The 27953-nt window shown below is 46.6% G+C and overlaps 1 protein-coding gene across 6 annotated transcripts; it reads left to right on the top strand.

Moving 5' to 3' along the window:
- Positions 1-1208: 1208 nt before the first annotated feature.
- On the top strand, positions 1209-27909 carry RBL1 (RB transcriptional corepressor like 1). 6 transcript variants are annotated; one of them, XM_075439034.1, is made up of 22 exons: positions 1209-1360; positions 1507-1640; positions 2498-2698; positions 4596-4660; positions 4754-4882; positions 4995-5155; positions 5895-5944; positions 7687-7873; positions 9357-9523; positions 11773-11885; positions 12447-12550; positions 13106-13243; positions 15547-15711; positions 15882-16017; positions 17683-17949; positions 18895-19073; positions 20721-20897; positions 22437-22508; positions 22683-22767; positions 24471-24637; positions 25088-25252; positions 25512-27909. In XM_075439034.1, exons 1-22 carry the CDS (start codon positions 1226-1228, stop codon positions 25680-25682), a joined length of 3168 nt encoding a protein of 1055 aa, XP_075295149.1. In that variant the 5' UTR covers positions 1209-1225; the 3' UTR covers positions 25683-27909. The 6 variants fall into 6 exon arrangements, with proteins under 6 accessions (XP_075295149.1, XP_075295150.1, XP_075295151.1 ...); XM_075439035.1 differs by having other exon boundaries at positions 18949-19073; XM_075439036.1 differs by lacking the exon at positions 4754-4882.
- Positions 27910-27953: the final 44 nt, after the last annotated feature.

Here is a 27953-nt window from a genome sequence, read left to right on the forward strand (position 1 = left end):
TCTAAATATCTGCAGGGTGGGGGTCAGGAGGATGGGGCCAGACTCTTTCCAGTGGTGCCCAGCGACAGGACAAGGGGCAACGGGCACAAACTGAGGCAGAGGAAGCTCCAGCTGAACCCGAGGAAGAACTTCTTCCCTCTGAGGGTGCCGGAGCCCTGGCCCAGGCTGCCCAGGGAGGCTGTGGAGTCTCCTTCTCTGGAGATATTCCAGCCCCGCCTGGCCGCGGTGCTGTGCAGCCTGCTCTGGGTGACCCTGCTTGGGCAGGGGGCTGGGCTGGGTGACCCAAAGAGGGCCCTGCCAGCCCCTGCCATGCTGTGAGTCTGTGATTCTGTGATTCAAGGGAACACCTGACATACGGATCCAACAGTTACCAGAGCCAGTCAGCTTTGGGTTCGTGGCTTTGCGGATGCCACTGCACGGTTGCCGTTTTCCAGGCTCTTTTGCAGCTGGATGTGTGGAAACAGCCTCTCTCATGGGAACAGCACGGGGAGGAGGCACAGGACGATCCTTCGGGGTCTGGGGCAGCGCTGTTCTGTCTCCAGTTGTACCATTTCCCACCGGCTGCTCCGTTTCTCGGCGGGCCGTGGTGCAGCGCAGGGGGACGTTGTGCAGGAGCAGCCCCTCGCACGGGGAACGGCAAAACGAATTCAGAGGAAAGCCCCGCCGTGACTTTTTCCCCCTCCGGAAAGAGGACAGAGATTGCGGCGGGAGGAACAGAGGCACGAAGAGCAAAGCTCGAGTGCCTCCAAGCAAGGCTCATCCCCCTGCCCGCCCGCAGGAACACAGGCGGCTGCGGGACTCCCGGCCCCGCGGCCGCGTTACCGGAGACCCCACCGCTTCCCGGCTTCCCACCGCCGCCAGCGCTCCCCGCCCCGGGTGCTGGCCGAGGGCCGGGTGGGAGGGGCAGGACCGTGCTGCAAAGCCGCCTCCTGGCGGGGGCCCGGCCCCGCGGCCCCACCACTTCCCGCCAAGTGACCCCGCGCCCTCCGCGCCCCTCAGCGCGCCCGCAAACCCCCGGGGGCGGGCGCAGCCTGGCCCCGCCCACCGTCTGCCACGCCTCGCCCCTCCACGCCCCGCCCCGCTCCCGCGGCCCCGCCCCTTCCCGCCCGGCCCCGCCCCCCTGGCCCCGCCCCCCTGGCCCCGCCCCCGCCTGGCGCGGCGGAAGGCGCCGCTCCCTTCCGGCGGAGGCGTCGCGCGCGGCGCGCGGGGCCCGGCCGGGGCCGCCATGTCCCGCCCGCCGCCGCCCGCCGAGCCCGGTGCCGCCATCGAGCGGCTGTGCCAGGAGCTCAACCTGGACGCGGGAAGCGCTGCCGAGGCGCTGCGGGACTTCACGGCGCTGCGGGGCACCTACAGCCTGGAGGTGAGGCGGGCGGGGCCGGGCCGGGCCGGGCCGGGCGGGCGGGCGGGGGCGGAGCGGGCCGCGCTCCCTCAGCGGGCGGCGGCGGCGGCGGGGGGGCCCGGGCCCGGGCCCGGCTCCCCCCGCAGCTGGCGGCTGGCGTGGCGCAGGGCGAGGCGCTGCACTGGCTGGCCTGCGCGCTCTACGTCGCCTGCCGCAAGAGCCGGGTGCCCACGGTGGGGAGCGGCCTGATGGAGGGGAACGGCGTCTCGCTGACCAGGATCCTGCGCTCCGCCCGCCTCAGGTGAGCCCCCGCCCGCGGCCCGCTGCTCCCCGGCCCCGCCGCCCGGCCCCGGGGCCCCGCTGCTCCCCCCGGGGCCGCCGCCCGGCCCCGCTGCTCCCCCCGGGGCCGCCGCCCGACGCCCGGCCCGAGGTAACTGCAGAAAAGCAACAAATCCCCCTGCGTCAGGAGGGGAAACAGGACGCAAATACCGAATTTTCAGCTTCAAGCCCTTGCAACGCCGCCCGTGCCGGTCTGGGTGTTTTCTCTCGGTAGTTAACTGAAACGCAGACGAGTCCTGTGAGCGTGCCGACTGCGGTCCAGGTACGGCTCGCGTCTGGCTCGCTGCGTGCGGCGTCGGCAGCCGCGCGCTGGGAGCAGGCGGCTCTGCGGTTTGGACCGCGGGGGCTTTGCGGGCGGCCGCCCCGCTGGCTGCGGCAGCTCCGAGGCGAGGGGACGCGGGGTGCACGCTCGGAGAGCTGGGCTCGGCTGAGCTGCCACAGCGGGGCCGGAGCTGCACCCGCAGCGAAAGGCGGTTGTGTCGGGAGCTCGGACCGCTCTCGTGTGTGGTTGTGTGGCCTCTCCCGCCTTCCCTGCTACCCCTCCGCTAGCTGACACAGCTGCACTGGCAGCCTCTGAGCAAAATCAGTTTCCGTGCCTGTGCCTTAAAGAGAGTCAAGGAGAAAAAACATGGTGCTAAAAGGTGAAAAGCTTACAGCTTGTGCCGTTCGGGAGTCTGTCAGAGTAAATGGTAAACCCGTGTGTTAGTCGAATGAGTCATTAAGGAGTAAATATGGTGCATTTTAATTTTCAGAAAAATTCAGAGTGAAGGAAGTTAGCTAAAGCTCAAAATAAAGCAGACTTTTCTTTTTTGTTTTAAGTTTAATTCAGTTTTTTAGCAAAATGAAGAAGTGGATGGACATGTCGAATCTACCACAGGAATTCCGAGAGCGAGTGGAGAGGCTGGAGAGAAATTTTGAAGTGTCGACTGTGATTTTCAAAAAGTTTGAACCAATATTTTTGGATATATTTCAAAACCCTTATGAAGAAAGTTGCAAACCGCAGCGAAGCAGGAAACAGAGGTATTTTTGAGATTTAATGTGACTTTTCCCTGGAAAGGGCAGTACCTAATACAGATTTGTGAAAATTAAGACCGTTATTTGTGCTTTAAAAAGTTACGTGAAGTTCCACACTGATGGGGCCTCTTTGCGGCCTTGGTTCCTCAACGCGGCGGATCCGGAGACATCCCTCAGCTCGGGGGGGTACAGCTTGTATCGGCAGAGCTCTGCAGCCGGGGGCTGTTTGCGCCGGTCGCTGTGGCTGCGGGAACGGGGTGGGCTGGGGAGAGCTGCGGTGGGGTGGGGAGAGCTGCGGTGGGGTGGGGAGAGCTGCGGTGGGCTGGGGAGAGCTGCGGTGGGCTGGGGAGAGCTGCGGTGGGCTGGGGAGAGCTGCGGTGGGCTGGGGAGAGCTGCGGTGGGCTGGGGAGAGCTGCGGTGGGCTGGGGAGAGCTGCGGTGGGCTGGGGAGAGCTGCGGTGGGGTGGGTTAACCGCAGGTACACCGAGACGGGCGCTTCACGCGTTTAGCAGAAGTGACCTGAGCAGCGCAGGGGTGTTTTGTCTTGGCGAAGTGCTGGCAGAGGTAGTTGGTGTCGTGAGAGGATCCCTCCATACGAGGTGGCGTTACGGCATGGGGGCCTGCGCCTTACTGGGTTTTTAACGTGATTGCCAGAGGAGTGGTGGCACGCCGATGGAAGGTTACAGCTGAGGCACTCGGTTTTGTGACAGCTGAGTAGCTGGTGGTGGCGTCTTCCAGACGCACACAGAACTTCTGCCTGAATTAAAGGACCTCGGCTGTATTCCCTGCCGACTGCGCGGCCGTCTCTGTGATAGCTTCATAGCGGGAGCGTGATGAGGGAGCCGAGCTGGGTCTGTGCGAGGTGTTCTGGCCACCTCCCGTGTGTCCTTTGGCGTGAGGGGAGGGTCGTTGTTCTGGTGAGACACTCCAGCAGAGCTCCACGGCTGCAGGTAGAAGGGATGCTTACAGAATCATGGAATCATTAAGGTTGGAAAAGAGCTCTAAGGTCACCAAGTCCAACCGTCACCCCAACACCCCCACGCCTGCTAAACCATGTCCCCAAGTGCCACATCCCCATGGTGTCTGAACCCCTCCAGGGATGGGGACTCCCCCACTGCCCTGGGCAGCCTGGGCCAAGGCCTGACCACTCTTCCAGTAAAGACATTTTTCCCAATATCCAACCTGAACCTCCCTTGACACAACCTGAGGCCATTGCCTCTCGTCCTGTCGCTGGTTACTGGGGAGCAGAGACCAACCCCGGCCTCACGCCATCGCCTCTCGTCCTGTCACGTGTGGCAGGTAGCTTCGTGGTCCTCGCTGCGCACGGGGACAAGTTCTGTCGGTGCTCTCTGTTAACGTTGCTTCGTTGGAGCAGCGGTCACTGCTGTAACAGCCGCTTTAGCCTCTCCCTGGGCGTCTTGAATAACGCCTTCCCTGGCTTCCCAGCTCCGTGGCTTTGGCTAATCTCTGCAGCGCAAGCTGTGGTGGCACAGTTCGAAGCGATGACTGGTGCCTCGGTAAAATATTTAGGAGAAACCGCCACTGGAATTTGTGTAGCCCGTGGCGTCTCGGCGCCTGCCGCTGCGGGAGGGCTCCGCTGGAGATGCAACGCCAGCAAAGGAGCGTGGCCAGGGTCAGAGGCCAGAGGCAGCCGCCGGCTCGGAAAGGGGTCAGGAGGTCGGGGATGCTGTGCGAAACGCTCCATGGAGCCAGGTCGGACACCGTCGGTTTGGGAAAGCTGAAAGAAGGATGTGTAGCTTGGATTGTGCCTCAGTGCAAAATTGAGATAGACAGCGTCTGCGACCGCTGCTTTGAGCAAGAAAACAGAATGAAATTCTTACTGTAAAACAAGCTTCAGCGTCCCGGAACTGCCGACTGACTCTGGCCCTTTTCCTCCTTGCCAGACGGGTGCCGTGCGGTGTGAAAGATCTCTTCAGCTTCTGCTGGACACTCTTTGTGTACACCAAGGGTAGGCTTGCTGGTTTTTAGCTGCGGGGTGTGTGTACCTGCTGCGTTACGAACTGCTGTGGTGGTGCTTGACGTGATGTGCTGTCTCTTAAAGGTAATTTCCGTATGATTGGAGATGATTTAGTAAATTCCTATCATTTGCTTCTCTGCTGCTTGGACCTGATTTTCGCAAATGCCCTTTCGTGTCCAAATAGAAGAGATTTGCTAAATCCATCGTTTAAAGGTATGGTGGGCCCAGATTATTTAAAATCGAATATGCTTTGCTCTCTTGTTTCTTTTCAAATGAAGCTGAAGGTTGGTTGTCTCTTTTCTTCCCCCTCACCCCTTGTTCTCAGGCTTACCAGCGGACTTCCACGCAGCAGAGATCAAAGCCCCCGAAGATCCTCCCTGCATCATTGCCACACTGTGTGAGCTGCATGACGGGCTGTTAGTAGAAGCGAAAGGAATAAAGGAACACTACTTTAAACCATACATTTCAAAACTATTTGATAGGAAGGTACATCTTGCTGGTTTTAAGAATGTGTGATCATGCTCAGATGAGTGATCTCGGGACCGTAGAAATCCTGCAGGTTCTGCAGGCAAGTGTGCTGACAGGCAAAGGAGCTTGGGCTGGTTTGGGTTCTCGGTGTGTATTTTAGCAGGAGCAGAATTTACTCTCGCTTGTAGTGATGTGTGCTGTAAGGTCCCCTGTGTTTTGGCTTTTTATGTCAGTGGAGAATCTTTGCTTTCCTTTCATGGCAGTGTGAAACTGAATTGTGGACCATAATGTTTTCTTTGGACGAAAAATTAATCCAGTTGCGAAATAATTATATGGGACAATGCCACAATAGCGTGGGTCAGACTGCTTGTCGTGGAGTTGAGCAAAACGCTGTGGAAGGCAGAGGTTGAGGCTGCAGGTGTCCAAATTGTTCTGTCTGATTTTGGTCCTGGAAATTTTTTCCAAACTCTGTGGAAGTTTCTGTGTTGGTCAGGTCAGTCCCTGACCTGGCAGTGGAGCAGAAGGTAAATAGCAGCCCTGTTTCTGAAGAGTGGGTTTATCTGCAACTTGGACAGAACTGGACTTTGTCCTCCTCTGTTTGTCTTGCTGATGGCGTTGCAGTCCTTCGGTCCAGGCAAAAAAAGTCCTGGTGTGCTCCCAAACCTCCTTTTTGGCTAAAAGCATCACGCCCTCACACTGTTAGAGTTGGAACAGTTTTGATTTTATTATGTAAGATATTTCTGCTTTTTATTCTTAGATCTTAAAAGGAGAATGTCTGTTGGATCTTTGCAATTTTACAGAAAATAAGTAAGTTATAGCTTATGTTCTTAATCACGGGGTTTGGTTTCACTTCTAACACACAGGCCTTTGAATGCTGAACCGCAGGTTTTCCTGCTCCTTTGTCTTACCATAACTTGGTTTTTAATTGTTTGGCGATCAAAGCTGCTATCTGGCTGGAATGCTTGCTGGATTGGAGAGGCGTCAAATGTCCGGGGGCAGTGGCAGAGGTTCTCCCTTAATGGCAGGTTTTGTGGTGCTTGCCCTTATTTTCTGGCAGCTATAACCATTGAGTAATTGAATGCATATCAAAACCTTGGCTCTGAAGTTCACGGGCGTGTTGCTATGCACACCTCAAGTGCCGTACCCGAGTACGGGAGTCGCTTGGATTCATTTATCAGCCTCCAGTTCGGTGCATGGATCTGTGAATGCAACAGAAGTAGTCCAAAGGAAAAGAAGCAACAATTGCAAAACCACAAAAAAGAGTTAAGAGTGTTTCTGTGGGAGGCAAGTATAATTGTTTCAGAAACACTTTTAAATTCACTTCTCAAAGCTAATTTACATGCAGAATACGAAGAGCAGCTGCTTTGTTCTGGATCCCTTAAAGGGGTGGGTTTTTTGCCTTTTCCAAAAATACCTAATGATTTGTTTTTGCAGGGTGAGTTTTTTAACTTGTTTGCTTTGCAAATTTTGAGCAAAGACTCAATTGTTTTAACAATGTAGACAACACTCACATTTAGATATCAAAAGGCGTTGCTGTGGTCTGTTTGATGCGGTGAACTTCTCTTAGTATTTCTACTGAAAAATTAGTAGGGCTACTTTAATAGTACTGCCTCGTGGCATGGCACAGGAGTCCCTCTTCTTTGTAAGCAGCTGAACGTCTGAAGGAAACCTGGAGCCTCTCTGTTCCTTCCTCCAAACTCTTCATAGACCTTTCCTTTTCTAGAAGACGGGGAAGGCGAACCTCTGTCACAGCTGAGTGTGCTGAGGGATCCCAGAACCGCTTGCATCATGAATACGTTGTTGTGTCCCGTTAATACACAGCCTGAAGTGGTAGCTCGAATTGCCAAGACACTTTGAAGGCAAAAGAGATTTCATGCAGCAGTTGCGTATCACGAAAAATGTGCAGGCAGGATTTATTTATGCGAGCTGTTTCTGACTTTTATCCAGAAGTTCAAAGCTTTGCAACCTGCGTGAGGTTAAACGTTCCCGTTTTACAGCTGGGTTAGCTGGAATAAAGAAGATGAAAGCCTCGTTTGGTATCATGTGTCAGTGGTGATTTTAGAACTTGAACCCAGCTGGCTAGCTCTGACACTTCCCTTCCTCCGTGCCATTGTGAAAATTCCGGGCTGCAGAGCGGCACCAGTGGAAATCGGGTGTGGCTAGTTTAATGCCACTGCCTTTAATGTGCTCCCTGCATACACAGTTTTAACCTCCGGTCAGCTGAGTACTTCCACGCAGCTGGGAGGGAAGCAAAGCTGGGTTTGTGTCTTCCTAGCGAGAGCCACGCGGTGGTGGTAACTTGGGAGGAGGAGCAAGCCCTGCAGTGGGTCGTCGAGGGAACGGGGAGGTTTTGAGCACGGAGGAAGGCCTGGACGACCTCAGGCAGGTTGCTTGGGGTAGCGAGGTTTTGTTCACAAGCAGCGTTGCTGCTGAGAGCATTAAACGCTTTGAACGTGTGTAGGTTTCGGGTTTGTACACGGTTCCGCTGGCAGCTTTTGTGTTTCTTCAGCAGCTTGACCTTTGAGATAAAACCTGGGCTTCTCTTCCAGCAAAGCTGTGAACAAGGAGTATGAAGAGTACGTTCTGACAGTGGGTGACTTTGACGAGCGAGTTTTCCTGGGAGCTGATGCCGAAGAAGAAATAGGCACTCCTCGAAAATTTCCTGCGGACATGCCAGTAGGGAAGACAGCAGCAAGAGCTCACGTGGAGTGCCATCTTCAGCAGCATTTTGAAAAGGTGACGCATTTAACACGTTGGTCTCGCTTGAAGGACTCCTTCGAGTTTTTCCATCCTTGTACGCTATTTGAATCACTGAGGTGACTTTGAACTTCTTGAACTTCTTCCTGAGCGGAAGATGACGAATGCCATTTGCAGGCTTCAGTGGATGCTCTCTTGCTAAGGAGGAATGGTGGTGTCTTCTCTCCTGTGGACTTCAGTACATAACTATTCCGTAAGCAGGGTGAGAGCACTTCCGTGTGTGTAGTCTGGTTGTGCCCAAGAAAAATCAGTAAGTGGTTAAGACCTAAATACATAGGTCTCATGGCTTTGTTCAGACTTCATTTATACCCCATGAGAATACTGTGAATCCTTTAGCTGGATTAATTGATTTGTTTCCCGGTATTTCCTTTTCTAGGACAGGAAAAGTCAACTCGTGTACTGTTCTATGGAAAATAACATTCAAGGCATAAACCCCACCAAAGTCTTAACTCTTCGTTACCAAAAGTAGCCTATAAACAGAGTTCATGTTTCACTGTGCTTACAAATATAAAATGTATTTAATGAATTTGGCAGGTGGGAAGGGACTGGGCTGATCGCTCTTGAAAGCTGGGGAAGGGGAAGAAATGGTGCCAGCTGTGTGGAAGAATCACCGGCTGTGTGATTTACATGCCAGTTTAAAGATAAGAATGCTTATTACAAGATGCTAGCACTGGTGTAAATGAATTGTACGGCTTAGCTTTTTGTCCCAAGTATAAATGTATTTCATATTGAGGCAAATTAAAGACCAGGGTTTAGAATGAGCTTGTCAATTTTGAACTTTGGTTTATGTACTGTAATAATGACCTCATTGCTATTTACGCATAGCGACTGCAGGCTTAACCTTTCCTCATTATTTGCCTTCTATCTTCAAAATGTGCTCCGTTCTAATAATGAAAAAACGAATACTTTATTGCATCGCTTCCAGCAAGCAGTATGCAGAGCGGTCCGTGCAGTCGCCACAGCCCCGGTCGGCGCAGTGCCACGTCCTGCTGTGGGTCCTGCTCCGCGTCCGCCGGGCCAGCGTTGGCCGGAGGCCGTGTTCCTGCGTCCCTCCCCCGGGCAGCCCTGCGCGCTCCTCGGCTCGCGCAGCTGGCGCAGGCGGGCACTGTCAGCCCAGCGCCTGCTTTCTCTTGCTTGCCCTGGGTTTTTCAATGTCCGAGCGAGCTTAAAAATTTACAGGCTTTAAAACTTAAATCTTGTTTTCCTATATTTTATTTTTTAAAAAATTTTCAGTTAACCAATCTTCAGGCAGACCAAAATTATGTTTTTTATTTATGGAGTCCTGGGAAAACTTTGATTTTTAGTCACTTCTGAGACCCTGGGTTTGGTGGCTGCCTTCGGGTCGCTTACTAGTGGTGTCACTTTGATCTTTGGAGTGATTTTACAGGAGATGCTCATTTGAAAGGTTTTGAAAACAGTTCTCTTGACTCATTTTTATTTACTGTTTTTCTCTGTCTAACAGAAAAGGTTATTTGCACCTTCAACTCCACTGACAGGCAGAAGATACCTGCGAGAAAAGGAAGCTGTCATCACTCCTGTTGCTTCAGCGACACAGAGCGTGAGCCGCTTGCAGAACATTGTGGCTGGATTGAAAAATGCACCGAGTGAACAGCTAATAGCTATTTTTGAGTAAGTGTGTCCCTTGCAGCTGCTCTCGTGCAAACAGAAACTCATCTTTTCAGGCTTCTGACGGCTTTCTTGCTCAGATTTGACTTTTGTTTGGTGCAGAATATTTTGTCTGTGTTTCTGTATTATTAGTGGAAAGATCTTCTGTTTTCCAGATGAGCTCATCTTCTGGAGAAGGATAGCTGAACACACACCCGGCCCCCGGCTTGTCACCGCCATTGCATTCATGTGGCTTCAGTTTTTGCAAATGTTAACTCAGCTGTTTTTCTGATGGAAAGCCAAATACTTTGTTTGTTTTGTTTGTTTTTTAAAATGTTGAACAAATGTTGCTTAATTACAAGATACGGTAACTGTGCTGGCAGAGGTTTTTGGGGAGAAGGGAAATTGTTAGACTCGGCAAGCTATCATCTTTGCCTGGAAGAGCTGGGAAGATAAGACTAAAAGCAGCCTAAAGGCTCCCCATTTCTCCTTCAGACTGCTTCAGGATTCCTTAATCTAACTTTATGGTATATATAAGCGCCTGGCAGTGTAGCAGCAGCCGTTTTCCGCTGCAGTGGCTGTGCTGGCGACCGTTCCCTGAGCGGGCTTCGGCTCACCAGTGTCCTCCCGGGGCCACGGTGTCTGTCCTCGGGCGGGCGTCCCAGCAGCAGTCGGAGCATCCTCTCGCTCAGCCCTGAGCGCTGCTGTAGGATACTGGGGATACTGGGAAATGAGAAGTGACTACTGAACACAGCCCCAGTCGTGCATGATCACCGTTCCTGGGACGGAGTCCCAGCTGTGTAAATCAGCCTGTATTTTTGGCTCTGGACGCCTGACTGCTTGCTGGTTGTAGTGAAATGCACGTGAAAATGCTGGTGCATAAGCAGATGAGTATAAACAAAATAGTTGATCTGTAAAAGGTAGATCAGTGTTGCTTCAATTATTGCTTGTAAAAAGCAATGATTTAATAGTAAATACCTCTAAATTGGGTGTTTGCCAAACATCCGTGCAAATTAAGGCCTTGCTGTATTACGGTGTAAGGTCTCCAGATATTTTTTTTATTATTCGGAATAGACATTTAGTATTAGCACTTAATATTTGAAGTGCAAAAGTAATATTGTTTTTAAAGCAACCTTCATAGACAGGTGAAAAATAGTACTTTTAGCTCTCAGCTTTGGAGTTACATGTGTTTAGAAAGTTTCCCTAGCACTTGTTCTTAAAATTTACAAATGCTCAGCAAGACGCATTTCTATTTTGAACGTTTCTTTGGTTGTTTATGTAAGGACTGTGTGATATTGTTTCTGTTACACAATTACAACATTAATGCATCTGCAGTCTCAGGTGAAAAATGTATTCGTTCAAGTAATAAACCAGTCTGTCAAGAGATGCAAATATTAAAATGGGGAGAGTATTGAGTAAACCTCTGACAAGAAGTGTGTTGAGGACTTTGCTCGTCTGGGATACGAGTTCAGCAGGCACTGGGACGTGTAGTGTCCGAGTGGGAGGGATGGGAAGAACGGTGTTTTGGACTGTGTGCAGTAATCTGCGCTTTGGCATATTTTCTCATTCAAATTAAAATTCCTTGGAAACGTAACTTTGAAGTTAATCAGAAGGCTTTGTTCAATGAAACCTTAGTTTATTTCAGTGCTAGCGTTTCAAAATAGTTGAGCGTCTAAGTTTGACACGAGTCACAAGCCACTGTCCTCTAGTACAGAATTGCTGGAAAATGTGGAAGCATTCGGAAAGAGCATCTCCAGACAGAGATTCTCTGGCTGCTTCTTATGGCAGTGACTGTGTGGGCTTCGTCCGTTCCTCTCTGCCGTGCTAGTAAATAAGCTATTTTTGGAAAGATGCTGACTCTTCCCTATGAAAGCTTTCCTGTGCTCCCTCAAACCATGCCTGGTTTGTGTGGTCTCCTGGGTGGGGTTGGTTGGTCGGCTGCCTGTCGCGGCATCCTTCCTCCTGCCTGGCTCCTAGCAGGTAGATTTTTCTCCTGAGTGTGCTACTGTAGCTCTTGCTTTGTCCTGCATTTGTTCCAAAATCTACATAGCCTCTCATAACTCTGTTAGGAAATGAAAAAGGAAACAACATTTCTCTCTGCTTTGTATTTCCCTGTGATCTCCATGGTAATACAGGCCTGGTGAGGAAAGCTCAGTATAACTAGCTTCTCTTTTCATTTGGGTGTTGTGGTATTTCTTTTGTTTTTTTGAGGTTTTTTTGAAACTGGACATGTATTTATACAAACAAGGCTTTCTCTTTGCATTCTGCTTCAGGTCTTGTGCACGCAGCCCTATGGAAAGCATCACGAGCAGAGTGAGAGAAATAGGCGAGACTTTCTGTCGCAGCTACACGCAGTCGACAGACGAACAGCCAGGATCTCATATAGGTACGGATGTGGAGTGCGTGGCACGTTTCAGAGTATGAAACCAGGGCAAGCGAAACGCATACGTACGCTGTCGTCTAAGTATTTGATACAGTGGAGCTGTTTTATCCCAGAACATAACGAAGCAGAAGACTGTTGCTGTCAATCAGAACACTGTAAAGAATAAAACTTCATTACAGAGTGACACCAAGGTTGCAGTTCAAAACCAGATAACCTAGAGAGCATTGAAACTATAGCAGCTCTTAACAAAAACTGTGAACTTGGCGTTCTTCTTAGATTTCAAATTTAAAGGAAATGGAATACAAATAGGAAAATTACTATTGCAGCTGTCTGCAAAATAACATAATTCAGAATATTAAAATACATGATCCTTAAGCATTTCTAGAATTTACTGCTGTTCTTGTGACTCGTGGGTTTCTGAACATACTTTTTTTGATTTGCAAAGTCTGTGCATACACACACATGCTCTGTTTTGTTAGAGAAGGGCGAGTACTGGTCAATTTGGTCTTCAGGCCATTTGTGCAAATGGCATTGGGCTTCATCTCTGTTGGTTTGAAATTTCAGATTTTGCTGTGAACAGATTAAAACTGGCAGAGATCTTGTACTATAAAATCTTGGAGACTGTAATGGTGCAAGAAACACGAAGACTACATGGGAAGGATCTGACTGTAAGTAGAGAACTAGCAAAAGAGGAGAAGGCTTTTGGTAACCCTCTGTAGGGGGTTATCTTCAGACAGCTCCAGAACAGAGCAGTCTGCAGCAAAGCAGCCGGTGTATGTTGTTAATATTAAAAAGCGGGAACTATATGGGAGGTGCCTAAGTGTAGTTTTTACTGCTACTAAAAAAGCTGTAATTCTGGCATAACTAGCCATCTTAATTTGTGTTGCCTTTTAGAATCACAGCTTTATAGATCGATAACTGCTATTCTCTTCTTTATCCAATTAATGATATCGATACTTCATGTTAGACAGCAATGTATTTGCTCTGCTTTGTGATTAAGGAGGCCAGTTCATTGGCCACAGTATGAAAAATGCCATGGTTTTGACACTGTTAGTCTACTTCTAGTCTTTACCATTGTAAATCTCCTGTAAAAAGAGGAGGTTGTGAAAGGTAGAAAAAAGCAGTATCTCTTCTCTCCACAATAAGCTATGTAGTTGTGCCACAGAAGTCAAACTTCTGTTTCCCAAACCTCAGATCCTTGGCGTTTTCTGTCATCTCTTCAGGCTCTCTTGGAACAAGATGTCTTTCACCGCTCTCTCATGGCATGCTGCTTGGAGATCGTGCTTTTCGCGTATAGCTCACCTCGTACCTTCCCCTGGATCATTGAAGCTCTTGACCTCAGGCCGTTCTATTTCTACAAGGTAAACAAATACTGTCTTAGGACTGGATCTCTGTTGGAAATGGCATGTTGCTGGATTGACAGTCTTGGAGGATGATGCCCTTCCTTCCTAGGTAATTGGGTAGAAGGACTGGTGTTAATGTGTAATACACCTATTCTAAATTCTGGCTGTCCTTAAACTTATTACCTGGAATGTGTAATACTGGAGTTGAAGCTGAAATTTACAGCGAGAAAACCATTTTGTACATGGTACTTAACTGTCAAGTGCTGTTGATCAACTTCTAGTTCTTAATATACATACACGCTTTTAGCAGACTAAAGCATTCAAGCTTATATGTTGATGGTATTCATATTTATTGACTGCAAGCTATAGTTCTGCTTTTTAGTGACAAAATAGCAATAATTTTCTTTGTTGTATTTGGCTACTACTTACCACAGGCTTGCTTTGTTAAATTTTATTTTCTTCTCTGTTTTGTTTTATATAACAGAACATAAAATCTCGTTTGCTGGGTGTTCTCTATTTTTGGTCTTTCTTTAACTTCATTTCCACCTGCCTCCAATGTAATTTCTGTTCTTTGACTTGTTTGATCGTTTTCTCATCTATCTGTATGCCTCCTACTTTTACTGGACACCTAACAGCGTACTGCGGTTAGTGCTGAATGAATCAGGACTAGTTCTGTTTAGACAGTAACAACCGAAAAAAGTGAACCCTTTGAGAAAGGTGGTTTATATTCCTTTCTCCCTTCTGTAATCCCCGGATGTAGGGCAATACTGAAACAAATCTGTCCCTGCTGCTGTGGCTGTTGGTAGTCTACATCAATACCAGATGCACTGGTGCAGATCCAACTTTGTGGAACAGATGTACATTTGATTTAAATTTTCTTTGCTATTCAGTGTACATTCTTGTGGCACTCTTACTTGAAAAAAAAAAATGCCATCACAAAGACCGCATCAAGAGCGACAATATTTATTATTCCACTTCTGCCATTTGTAACTTTGATCTCTGGGGGCTTGGTTTCTGTGGTATAAATAAGTAAATGTGTCAGTAAGTTCCCCAGGGCAGTTTTATGGCATTTCCATCACTGGAGCTTTAGCAAAACAGGCTGAATGTTCCTCATGAGCCAGCAGTGTGCCCAGGTGGCCAAGCAGGCCAGCGGCATCCTGGCTTGGATCAGGAATGGTGTGGCCAGCAGGAGCAGGGCAGGGATCGGGCCCCTGTGCTGGCACTGGTGAGGCCGCACTTCGAGTGCTGTGCTCAGTTCTGGGCCCCTCACTGCCAGAAGGACATTGAGGGGCTGGAGCGTGTCCAGAGAAGGGCAGCGAGGCTGGGGAGGGGCTGGAGAACAAGTCCCATGAGGAGCGGCTGAGGGAGCTGGGGCTGCTCAGGCTGGAGAAGACGAGGCTGAGGGGGGACCTTCTCGCTCTCTGCAGCTCCCTGACAGGAGGGTGCAGTGAGGGGGGGTTGGTCTCTGCTCCCCAGTAACCAGCGACAGGACGAGAGGTGATGGCCTCAGGTTGTGTCAGGGGAGGTTCAGGTTGGATATTGGGAAAAATGTCTTTACTGGAAGAGTGGTCAGGCCTTGGCCCAGGCTGCCCAGGGCAGTGGGGGAGTCCCCATCCCTGGAGGGGTTCAGACACCGTGGGGATGTGGCAGATGGGGACATGGTTTAGCAGGCGTGGGGGTGTTGGGGTGACGGTTGGACTTGGCGATCTTAGAGGTCTTTTCCAACCTATGATTCTATGATTCTGTCAGAAATAACATAGGTAAAGTGGATCTTGCATTGGAGCGTAGGGGTGGAGTATGATATTTCAAGGGCCCTTTCAAGTCTTTTCAATCCTGATTTGTACATTGTTAAGGGTTCCAACCTTTTCTTAAATGGATCCTTAATACAGTGGCTTTCAACCCTTTTTGTTATGGGCCACTTGTGTGAAAGGAAGGCAAGTTTAAATGCTGGGGTTCTCGCATACGCAGCCGAAGGGGATGTACCTGCTGTGTCTCCCCAGGCGTGCTGCGCGTGCTGGAAGAGCGCGGTGGGTGCTTAGTGCTGCACGTGCTTAGCGATGGTGAGAGAGGGACTTAAAAACACCCCTGGGAGCGGGCTGTTCAGCCTTGATGAGACGTCTGCTGTCCATTTCCCACTCCTGGATTGCCTTTGGAAAAAGGGGCTAAAAAAAAGGGATCCCATGAGGGCTGGGGAAGATAAAGAGGCAAGGAGGATGCTGGAGCATTCCAAACAGGATCCTGAAATCAGTACTGATTTGGTAGTGTTAAGCACGAGCAATACGACTTTGCTTTTGTGCGTGTGTCTGTCTCGTTACCGTTAGGTGATCGAAGTACTGATTCGGTCTGAGGAAGGACTTTCCAGAGACATGGTGAAGCACCTCAACAGCATCGAGGAACAAATTCTCGAGAGTCTTGCCTGGACTCGGGACTCGGCACTCTGGAATGCACTCCAGGCCTCAGAAAACAAGGTCCCAACCTGTGAAGAAGTATGTTACCTGTTCTCCTTTCGTTAGGACATTCACGTTCTTTCCCTTACTGTTGTTTTATGCGGAAAACCATTCAAATGAGACAATTACTGCAGAAAAACTTCTGTTAATAGGTTGGCACAAAGAAGGGAGATCTATTTGTTATCTTACTGACATTTCTTATTTCTCAGGTAATATTTCCCAGTCATTTCGAAGCAAGCAACGGAGGAAGTGGGCTTGGGTATTTGCCTATGATGCCATTGTCTCCTATAATTCATCCTCGAGTCAAAGAGGTTCGGACAGATCTTGGTGGGAGTTTAAGACGGGGTATGTTCAAGGTTTCTGGTATGATTTGAATGTGTGAATCTGGGGAGGGAGGTTTAGACTTCTTTACAATTGCAAAAAGCAATCTTGAATCCCAGTTAAGCATTCAGAATTGTGAAGCCTCTTCTTTGATCAAGGGAAGGTCTAGATGCATCCAGTCAAACCACAGCCGTGTCTTCCCGGCAGCAGACACTGGTGCTAACGCTTCACTGCTGAACCAGAGCAGGTTTTGCTGCTGTGTTCATGCAAGGGTTACGTTTCTCTCGGGTGGGTTCTCATCTGATAGCTTACTGTCCTTTGCTTTCAGATTTTTCCCATTTGTGGGGTTTTTTTTGCTGTTGTTTTCAGTGAGTTTCACAGGAATTTATGTGACTTTTTTTAAACGGAATGACAGAGCTGCATTTATTCCTCCTTCCTACGGAACTTTTTTTTGCAGGAGGGGAGGACAATACTTTGTCTGCAGTATTCTTACCTCTGAAGAACTGCCTTGCTCTTTGCAGATTCCTGGGTATTGCGCAGAGCTGTCTCTTGACACTGAGCGTGAAGAGGCGGTGGCAGCACTGCTGTTGCTTTTCCGTGCTTCCCCAGTTCCCTAGGAATTGCTGCTTTTGTTGTATCCCAAAAAATAGTCCATAGGTTGTTGCTGGTGCACTATGGACTGATTGGTGTTTCGATGTTATCTCCTTTTGTGTTTGTCTAGCAAACTGCATTACAAGACTGTTTGCTTTTTTTTTTTTAAATACTCATTAGGAAAAAGCTGTATAAGCAGCTGCTGTAGATGTTACGGTTAGTTGTTTGATGGAAGAGAAAGCCACTTGGAGATGATGTCTTATATATGGGTAAGGCTGTGTGAGACCTTACCTTGTATATGAGAATCTGGTACCAAATTCTTTCCTGACTTCAGATGGAAAATGCTGGGGATTGGAAATGTTTCTTTGCCCCTGTTACCAAAAAACCATCCTGGCAGAGTTAGAAGTAAGGTCTCCAATCTGTCTTACCTGGACGGTTATCCAGAAGGCTTCCGCTTCATGGGAAATAGGAATCTGCTGTCACTGGTATCCTCACAAGTGGCTAGCAGACTTCAGCAGAAATGCAAAAAGCCAGAGGAACAGAAGCCTGTAAATTATTGTGTACTTCAGTCTTACTGCTGGAGCAGATGTTTGAAACCAACAGAAAAGCCTGAGAGGAACTGGGGCTGGATGAGGGTGGAGGCTTCTGACTGGGGTTAGTTTAGGGAGAGGCTAAAAGCCAGAACATACAGCATATCCAGGGCTGTGGTCAGTGTTCTTGTAGAGGAACGTGTTCAGAGGAGCAACACTTGCAAATATTGTTAATCTGCTAAGCAGACTGGAGTAAGTGTCTATAATCCTGCGTATTCCTCGGCCTCTGCATATTAGCTTGGTTACTCTTGCCTTCCGTGTGGTACCTGATTGTGAAGCTGAGCTGTCTGGGGTGACTACACAGTAAAAGGAGACAGTTAAAGGACTGTAGGCCTTGTTCATATTGCCTGGGCACTGAGAGATTAGTTCTCTGCTAGAAGTGATTTCTTGTGCTCCAATTTTGTTGTTTGAAGGCCAGCCTTTTCCCCTCCTGTGGAGGAGCATTCCTGTTAAGCTGCTCCTATTAAGGGGTGGTTGGTAGGGATTTTTTTTCTCCTTTGCATCCTAGACATGCAGCCATTGTCACCGATCTCTGTGCATGAGCGCTACAGTTCTCCGACGGCTGGAAGTGCTAAGAGAAGGCTTTTTGGAGATGACAGCCCCAAAGAAATGCAGATGGAGAAAATTTTAACCGAAGGAACAAAGTTGACAATTGCTCCAGCATCGAGCATTGCTGCTGAAAACATGGTGGTTTCTCCTGCCCAGACAGTGCTGACCATGACAACAGCTACGGTACCGGGAAAAATGGGGCAGAAGGTTACTATCCCACTGCACGGTAAGAATTTGTCCCATTTTTCTTCTCTACTAGATGTTTTGGGTGCTCTTAAGATCTGCTTAGACTGACTGTGCATCTTGAACATGCATCCCTTTTCCTTTTTAAAAGAACATGTATCACTTCATAAAAAAAAAAAACCAAACTTGAGTTCATACTGCTGTCTCCTCCCGTGGAGACACTGGATGTTGAACACGCATCCCGAGGATTCCTGCTTGTGAGCAAAGTTGTGGAGTTCATGTTTCTTAGAGTTACACCTCGCCATAGATTAAGCGATGCTTTGGTTCTCTGCTCCAAGAATGATTTACTACTGTTTGTCTGAACTGTGGTCTGTTATAATCTGAAAAGGCTCTGGAATTTCTGGAGAAGGGCTACGTATTAACGTTAGCAGAATAGCGGGGGACTTCTCTTGAAGTTGGGTGATGCTTGAATATTTCTGAAAATGATACACAAGAAATGAGTATTATAGCCTTTTCTAATTTAAAAACTGAGTCTATAGACAGACACAGAAGAAAAATCTCCACGCCTCATGTTTAAGGAGATGTTCAGCAAGACAATTTGACTACTGAGGAACCTTATGAGGACTGTATGCAAGGTGCTGTCAGGTTTGCAGAATAATAAAAATAAAAAAAGGCAGGGAATGCCCACCTCCTCCCCAAGAGTGGAGCACTGACTACAGAAATTGTGGTTTCTTGTAAGCTTTGTACTTTGTACTTTCAGATAGTTTTAGAAATGATTGTTCACATTCACGTGCTTCCTTTAAGCATTACCAGAAATGTAATTTTTAATAATTTCTGAAGACTCCGAGGGACAGTCTTTTTAGCATCCAGCAGAGAAGGATGAGATGTCTTTAGTATGAAATGTTTGTGAATGAATTTGATTTGCAGTTCAGCTCTGCGGCGTGAGGAGAGCAAGCGGTTTATTTCTGGGTGTGTGTATCATCTCCAGGTATTACAAACGAAGTGGGTGGGATCGCATTGATACCCATTTCGATGAATTTAGGTCAGCCGTGTAAAGCGGAGGCGCAGGCTCCCTGCCACCCCCAGGTGAACCAAGCACAAGAAGCGCATCTCTCGGCAGCGAGCAAACCCAGGAGAACGGGATCCTTGGCCCTGTTTTACAGGAAGGTGAGTGTCTTTGTTAGGAAGTCAGGCTTTACTTCTGTTCGTGGCCATGCTGAAACTTTCCTCTTTGTGCAGTTTTCATTACTTTCAATCTTCCCGTGCCTTTCCTTTGGCATGAGCAGTTCTTGTATACCTGGGAGGAGAAGGGAAAAGGTGTTGTCAAGTGCTGCAGAGAATCCAGGTTTCCCCTTCCCCTCCCCATGAGATGTTTCGTGTTTTGTTTTTGTTTTTTTCTTATAATAAGCAGCTTCTGTAAATAACTACCTAAGAAATACCGGTAGTTTTTACTTCTTGTCTATTTTTACTGCCTCCCACGTATCAGAAATGAGATTATTCTCATGTTTCTTGCTCATTCAAAACTGCACTGTTTCGGATCCTGCATCTGGAGATTCTCGTTTGCAGTTTTCTGAGGTCTGCTCAGTAGTGCTGATCTTGCTGGTACAGGGCCTCAGAAAGCAGTGTGGAATAACACGCTATCTAAAAGTTTCTAGAAAGAAGGAACTTCTTGAAATAATGAAGGGTTTAAGGGGTAAGGTAAGAACTGCATATGCTTCAGAGCAGATTACTTGTTTCTAGTTGCTTTCATTTCCACTGTGGAATGTGGGGGGGGTCTTTGGAGGAGGCTGGGGTAACTTGCCTAACTGCCTGCAAAGCATATACACATAAATTAATCTCTTAGAAATACTAGAAGATCTTTCTGCTGTGATTTTCTTACTAGGGAAGTAACTTTCAGAGGTTTTCCCCTTTTAGGGTATCTGCATTGTAAACCTAGAGAATTCTACTTTGAACAATCTTTAAGGTAAATACAATCTTTAAGGTAAATCTTAATGCAGAAACTAATTCCTGCAGAGACTTGTAAGCCACATCTTGTGTCTGAACTATTGGTTCTTTAGTTTTGATAGTGGCAGTCTGTCTTTCTCTCTGAGAATGGATTAAGAATCGATTGGCCAGCTGCCAGGCGTGAACTCAGACTGCATTTTGTAAGCTTTACTCTCAGTTGGGGAATACTTCTATTTGACAAACCACGTGGTAGGCAACATATTTCTCTTAGTAATGAAGGAGAACTAGAATCTTACTTAAATTTGTCTTTAAATTTTGACTCTCTATTTACAGTCATCATATTCATCATCGCATTCAAAATTATAGCTTTTCCCTACTTTCCTTTCTTGTTCCTCCTCAGTAGAGCAAGTGAAAATGAAATGAACTCTTTCTGCTTTCCAACATAAAGCATGTGCCTAATTACTGTCCATGAAGAAGGCTAATGTTGCCCTTGATAGTTATTTCAGGTTTTGAGACAGACTTTTGGTAATCAAAAAGAAAAAAAAAAAATCTCAGTGTGTGAATCTAAGATTGTACTTAATCGTAATTAAAGCATGTCCCTTCTTTGTGCTGGCTGGCAGTGTTCCATTACAGTGAGTGAGTGATACGGTATAGAAGCTATTGTCATAATGTTTTTAAGCAGATTTCCGCTAAGCCTTAGAGATCCAACATCTGAACAGAGTTGACAACTTAGTCTTTGGAGAAGTTGTCTTGGGCAGAGAGAGGAAACTTTGCAGAAACAAACTGTTCAACTAGAGAACAGCTCTACTTTCAGGACTTTCATTTTCGCAGACTAGGTTAAGCTGGTTTCTGTGTGTCTTTTTCTTCCAGGTTTATCATCTGGCAAGCGTGCGCTTGCGTGATCTGTGCTTAAAATTGGACGTTTCCAATGACTTGCGCAGGAAGATATGGACATGCTTTGAATTCACATTGGTTCATTGTGCTGATCTAATGAAGGACAGGCATTTGGACCAGCTCCTCCTCTGTGCCTTTTATATCATGGCAAAGGTACCATGTAACTTTAAGAAATTTAGGGAGTTTTATGTCAATTGAAAATGTAAATTGGTTTGCAGTTTACAATTTGATTGCTTTATTCATGTCATATTACTGGAGGGAAGGGAAAACTCCTTCCAAGAAGTGGATAAAGTCACAATATATTTTTTCCTTGTTTTACCTAATCTTAAAAGTTTCCGTCAACCAGCCAGTTGGTTGAGAGGATTTTCCTTCTCTTCCTGAGTGCATTCGCAGTGAGCGCTGGTCAGCGTAGACGAAGCAGCGTGTGATCTCGTTGCCCCATATTTGTGTTTTCTATCCTGTTCGTCATCTGCATGATCTATGTAAGCTGAACTAAAACCGCCATTACAGTTACAGAATTGTGCAGGCTGCAAAAGTCTGCAGGAGCTCATAACCTTATGTATGGATGTGAAGTTTCTGTTCCACAAAAGCCCTCTTAGCTTTTGAAAATTCAGGTTGAGCAGTTGAGCTGGTTGCCTGTTACTCGTGCTTCTTAATTTCTTGCTCAGTTTGCCAGCATTGATTTAGGTGTTACTAAGTTAGATTATGAAACTGGAACATTGGTTTGACTCCAGCTTGATAGCTGACGGTTACAATGGCCATCAAGTCTGATTCAGACACAAATTCCGGAAAGTGAAATAAAGTCCAGGCTCCTCTGAAACACTGGGGATGGATTACGTTTTCTTCTTGATGAAGACCAGTGGAGAGGAGCAGTATCTGTGAAGGGAAGCTGGTGTTCGGACTGTGACTGCCTGTGCTCTTCGTAACTGTAGCACAGCGAAGGGTCGTTTGACATCGACGCTGACAGCTGTAGAAAAGCAAAACCATTGAACAGTCAGCGGTCTGTGTTTTATCACGTAGTCTGTCAGTTGTGGTTTTGTGGAGGGGGTTCTTTGGTCTGTTGTTTGGTTTTGGTTTTTTGGTTGTTTTTTTTTTTAAATCCAGTCTTCTGAGTGCTGTCTCCAGTGCAGGATGAGACCTGACAATTTAGCCAGAGATCTTGATACATTCTCTCCTGGCTCCTAACTAAAAAAATGGTTGCTCATCTGCTATTAAAATTACAGATGCCTGGCTGAAAAACAATGTCCTTTAATAAACGGGCTATTTTGAAGTACAAAAGCAAGCTGAAGTTGCATGTGTATATATAGCTGCTTAGTGTTTTGTTTGGGTTTTCCTCACTTTCTGTTTAGAAAAGTTAAGGGGTCTGTTTTTCAAACTTACAAATACATTTTTGATGTAATAGCATTTCCCTTCTTTAATTATTAGTGTCATTAGAAGAAAAGTCAGAAAAGGAGTAATTCCTAACCATTATTAAGCAATGAGAGGTTTTAGTAGCTAAGAAACAAGGAATGCCTGAACAAGAAAAATGCTTGTTTTTTCATATTCTCATCACCAAAACTAAGTTTTAAAATAATATATTCATAGTAATGCTCGCAAAACAGCTGTATAGAGGGAAGCTAATGGAATAGACTGGGCCTGAGCAGCCTGACCTTGCTGCTTGCACTTGGTCTTCAGTAGCCTTTTCTTTTCCAGGTAACTAAAGAGGAAAGAACTTTTCAGGACATAATGAAAAGTTACAGAAATCAGCCTCAAGCAAACAGCCACGTGAGTAAATAGTATTGCCTTTCCTTTTTATGCATCTCGGACAGAGGTGCCTTTTCAGGTGGTTTTGCTGATAAGCGAAAGGTCAAATCCTCTTCAGTGTTCTCCTCATTCAGATGGAATTCACCTAGTGTTCCTTTTTTCCTTGACAAGAGTGTTTTTTCCGGTGTCCTGTAGGTTTATAGGAGCGTCTTGTTGAAAAATATTTCTGCCGATGTCCTGCTGGACCAAAATGCAAACCAAGATGTGGAGATGACAGAGGGTAGGTACAGCAAAGTAGTCTGCTGGGTTTAAAACGTACTTGTGGGCTTTTATAGAACTGAACTGTCAAGTAATAAGGAGAAGTGAAGCAAGTTTGACAGTTTTAAATGCATTAAACAAAAATAAACATGTTGTTGAAAAAGAAAACATCTTGTCAGTAGCCCTCCTGTGTGTTAGATATGGAAAATATGCATCCTAGCTGGGAAAAAATCTTTAATTTTGTTTCCTTAAATTTGGTTGGTTGAGGTTGAAGTGTTTCCTTCGTGTGTCAGTGATACTGTGGTTGCTCTTGGACAGCATCACTGGTTAAGAAAGAAAGATGAACAGTACCTGGAATATGATGACAGGTTTTTTTTGTAATGTCACCTATCATGAAGGCTTAAATAGGGACAACTTGTTTCAGAAAATAAAAACAGTGACTCCCTAAGACCACTGTTTTCTTACATTCAGGTTTCTTTTAAATAGTTGATATTTTATTTTTTCTGGGTTAGAGGAGAAAAGGAACAAGAGTAGTATTAGAGGAAAGCATGAAAACTGTGCCATGCCTGTTTAGTGATGCATCAGGAAACTGAGAGATCGCAAGCCCCTGTACGAACCCTTGAGCAGAGCAGATCTGCAGCTGGGACACACGCAGAACTTTAGAAGACTGTTCCGTATGGCAAATTCCCACTGCGGATGGGGTTCAGCTGCTTGAACGAGGACTAGAGTCCCTTCCTAAATGCCTTTTGAGGATTCCACCGGGATCCAGGAAAGTGCTGATCTCCTGTAGGTTCCGCCTCCTGCCTAGCAGCTCCACAGCTCTTGGATATGGTAGAGCATCTCAAGGGGCAGTGGGCTCCGGTGCTTTGTCAAATGAATGTACTTGGTCACAAAGTTCTTCAGCAGCTTTTCCTGCCAGACTTTTTTGTTCAGTTAATAGACTCGTGTCTCCTTTATCCAGTCTTAGCTCCCACTCTTGACACCAGCTTACAGGAACATAAGCTTGTGTTGGGACGTAAGGCAGGGAGTGATGTTTACGGGTAGCAGCTGAAGCTTTTTCTGCTTGTGTCATAGTGCACTGGCTGCAGGAGGCTTTGTTCTGTGTTGCCCTGTTTTGCTTGGCAGTAAACAGGATGGAGGATGAACCAGAGAAGGTCGCGTTCTGTAGCGCTCCAGCTTAAGTAGGGGAGAGAGAACATGAGCAGAAATATTCTTGCTTTTCAAGCTGCAGCTTTTTCCACTGAACAGCCGTTTTGTGGTACGCCTGAGCAGATGGTGTCGTGGCTTGCTTGCAGCTGACACGAGTTGCATACGAAGCTGTTCTTTGCTAGAAACTTTCACAGAAGCTGAAAGCTGGGAGATGTCAGACTGCTTGAAACTCGGTTTTAAGAGCAACACATGGCTTTGTACCACTCCCTGAAATAAGTGTGGGGAAAGGGCTCAGCTGGGCTACAATGTTTCGCTACGGCTGTTTCCAAGTTTAGAAGGAAGATTTACCTTGGCCTTTTTAGCCGTAATCCCCTAGCAGCGATTTGTAGCTCCACCAATGTTCATAACCACCTACAGCACGCCCTGCTGCTGTCTGAGGCACGTTCTTTAGTTCGTCTCATTAACTAGACAATTTGTGGGTGAGTTCTTGTCACTGGGGTGATGTAAGCTTGAGTCTGAAGCGCCCCGTTTGCTGATGCGATGTTTCTGAAATCTGAAGCGCTCTCTTACTGTTAGACTCGTCTGTGAAAACCAGCAGTTCCTCAGGACAACCCGCAGCAGAGAACTCCAGTGAGTCAGGAGCCGAGGAGAGAGGAGATCTTATTAAATTCTACAATGCAGTCTATGTAGGAAGAGTAAAATCATTTGCACTGAAGTACGATATCACAAACCAGGATCATGTAGTAAGTAAAGTATTTTGGAGTGTTGCGCTCTCTAATAATCAGACACAGAGTCGTTTTTCCAGCCAGTTAAATATATGTCAATAATTTTGTTCCGTTATTCACCTGGTGTAGTTACAGAAGTTAAACAGTTGTAGGAAATGGTACGAGGACTTGCTTTGACAGCCTTTCAAGAGGACAAATGCAGGTGCAGTTCAGTTTGCAGCCTTGGTTTCAGGTGCTTTGTATTGACGCAGCACCCATTTGCTGAAACGCCTGGGGTGCGTCTGTGTAACGCATCTGGAAAATAAATCTGTTCTGTTGTTTGATGGACACTCGATCTGTTGTTTATCTGTGGTGGGATAAAGTCTTCTAAAGAAGACCTGGAAGTGTGTTAATCTTTCCTTCTGTGAAGTTACTGCTCTTAAAGATCTTCTGGTTCAGCTCCTGTCCAAAATTTGTCCTCTCTTGCAGGTGGAAGCCCCTCCCTTGTCTCCGTTCCCCAACATTAAGCAACAGCCGGTGTCTCCTCGCCGGATCTCTCAGCAGCACTCTGTTTACGTGTCGCCTCACAAGAACGGTGCCTGCTTGACACCTCGAACTGCACTACTGTATAAATTTAGTGGGAGCCCTTCCAAGGTAGAGAGCAAAAAGGTTGAAAGGGGTCGGTCTGAGAGCGGGTTAATTAATCTCCTAATTAGGATGTGTTCCAATGCAGTAAGGTTTCATTGAACTAGTCTGTCACTTTGCGGTGAAGGGTAGAATTCTTTCTGTGGAATCCATCACTCCAAAAAGAGGTTCAGAATAACTTTTTGTTCTCAGATGATTGAAAACCAGAGCAAGTTTGAAATGGAGCTGTAGTAACTTGTGATTTTTTTTTTTTTTATCTTGATCACAGAGTTTGAAGGACATCAACAGTATGATAAAACAAGGTGAACACAGGAGTAAGAAACGAGCAATAACAATTGATAGTGACACTGAATCCCCTACGAAGCGACTCTGCCAGGAAAATGATGACGTTCTACTTAAACGTCTCCAGGATGTTGTCAGTGAAAGAGCCAATCATTAAAACTGCCAGTTTTCTGTGGGATCTAAAAGCTGTGGAGTTGGATACAGCCGTTGCGCTATTTATTTCTTGCTTTCAGATACAGCCAACTGCCAAGTTTCTTTAACATTGAACTTCACCTGACTTCCATAGGATGTGAAAAGCAAGGGTTAAGTAGTAAACGCCAGAGAATGAGAGGTGGTGATGATCTTCATTCCCAAGGGCCACGCTGTGCTAGGAGTTACTCTGAGCTGTTTTAGCAAGAGAGTGATCTGTAGAAAGCCATATTGGATGTTCTCAAGCCTAATTTAGAGCATCATGAGTTCTGAGTGTAACTCAGCTTCTAGTAATGCTGATTTTATTTTTGGAATAAGAATGATAAGGAAATGAGTGAAGTCAGTTACGTTTCCTCAAGCTTTTGGTATTTGGGGAAGAACCTTTAAAAGTGCCTTATTTTAAAAGAACGTAGGTTTTTGTGCATTATTTTACTGTGGAGTAACTGGAGTGGAGAACAAATTGATCATTTGGCCTCAGGAAGAGCTGAGCGGTTTTGAACCGCAGGATTTGTGCTGCGCTCCGTCTCCCCCTGGAACTTCGGTAAAAGTGTCTGTTAGGACGTGGCTCAGACAGCTTTTGCAATAACAAAGGCAATAATCCATAAGTACAAATAGCAGTGACTGAAACTGGGCACCGACGTGATAAAGCACTGAGACTTGGTTCAGTGAGCCTGAATTACCTTGCTCGAGCCGGTGAGTGCTGCCCCAGGAGCGGCTCCTTTCCCGTTGGAAGCCCGAAGGCCCCCTGCGGCAGGAGCTGCTCCCACACATTGCAGCGTACCCACAAAGAAGCACAAGCTGGTCTTACCGCGGCTCAAATGCACAAATGCATTTAGCAAGTTGTATCTGTTTGTTGTATTTTTTGCTGAAGATCTTAGCCTCTTATGCAGTATCTACACTGAATGTAAGCCCACCAGATAAGGCGTGTTTGTATGTATGGGGGTTTTGTAGCTGTTAAAGGCTTGGATTCATTGGAAATGTGTAAAGTCCAGCATCCAGTTCCTTGTAACCTGGTTTTTAATGCTGAGGGATTTGGTAGGGTTTATTATACCAAAATGGAGAAAAGTCAAGGTTTATTCATTGCATCAATAGCTTGATCTTGTCTCATAATTGCATTTAAGATTAGAGCCATAGAGAAACTACTCAGCACTGTATTTTTCAGTTTATGTGCATATCGAACTGAAAAAAAAAAAAAATTGAATGATTACATAGGACTTGTTTAAGGAGCTCTGTTCGCTTCACTGTTTGGTTTGTTTAATATGGGCTGCGAGATCTGCTGTACCACAGTGCCAGGGAAGAATACAGCGATGATTTCAAGCAGTCTCAGCTAATGAATCTGGCCAGCAGATGGAGGAAAAATGTATTTAAAAGTGTACACATGCAAGTGACCCTACTCAGTAGTTAGTGCAAAGTTTATAAACTGTAATCTGTTTTTGAATTATTAACTACTTAAATATTTGATTTTTTTACTTTCAAAAAAAGGTGCTTATTTCTGCGAGGTTTGACCATAGAGAGCTGCAGTATGAGGAAACGGCCATGCAGTGGACTGGGTTTGATGTAGATTCTTCTGTTTTTTCTGTTTTTTGAATTCAATTTTTAATATCGGTCTTCAGATCTGAAGATAAAAAGTACACGAGAAACAACCTTTGTGTCTCGATCTGTTCATCAGTGCTGTTACAACTATAACCGCTCAGCGTACGTACTCCAGTCCCTGAAAGCCTCCTGTGCTGGGGGGGGAACAGGGAATCTTGATTTATCTTTCAGCAGAGTCAGCTTTATTTGCCTGGAGGATTCCAGCCTTTCTGGATGGGAACTGTATGATCAGGCTCGACAGCATCAGTCTTTCAGCAGTATTGTATGGCGAGAGTTTAGTTGATTCGGTTGTAATTCAGCATCATGTGCAGAGCTCTCCACATGTGTCCGCTCACCATGTTACTGCATTCTCTGAAACTGCAGAAAACCAATGGTGCTAAAATCCGTAGTAGTTGTCATTAGCTGTAGTGTTTTTTCATTAGAAAAATGAACGTACTACAACTGGATGCAGTTCAGATCTTTTTCACCTTTTTAGGTGATAGGAAAAGTATTTTTGGACTTGTTGGACAGGTGAAACAATAGCTTACATGAAAGTTTTGTAACGGTTTCAAAGTGCCTTCACGTGTAAATATGTATTTTATAATAAACGATTTAAAAGTCTTTTAACTTGTGTTGCTGTATTTCCTGTGGTCTTTCTGTGGTGATT

The sequence above is a fragment of the Opisthocomus hoazin genome, chromosome 18 (assembly GCF_030867145.1).
Source record: "Opisthocomus hoazin isolate bOpiHoa1 chromosome 18, bOpiHoa1.hap1, whole genome shotgun sequence".
Lineage (NCBI taxonomy): Eukaryota > Metazoa > Chordata > Aves > Opisthocomiformes > Opisthocomidae > Opisthocomus > Opisthocomus hoazin.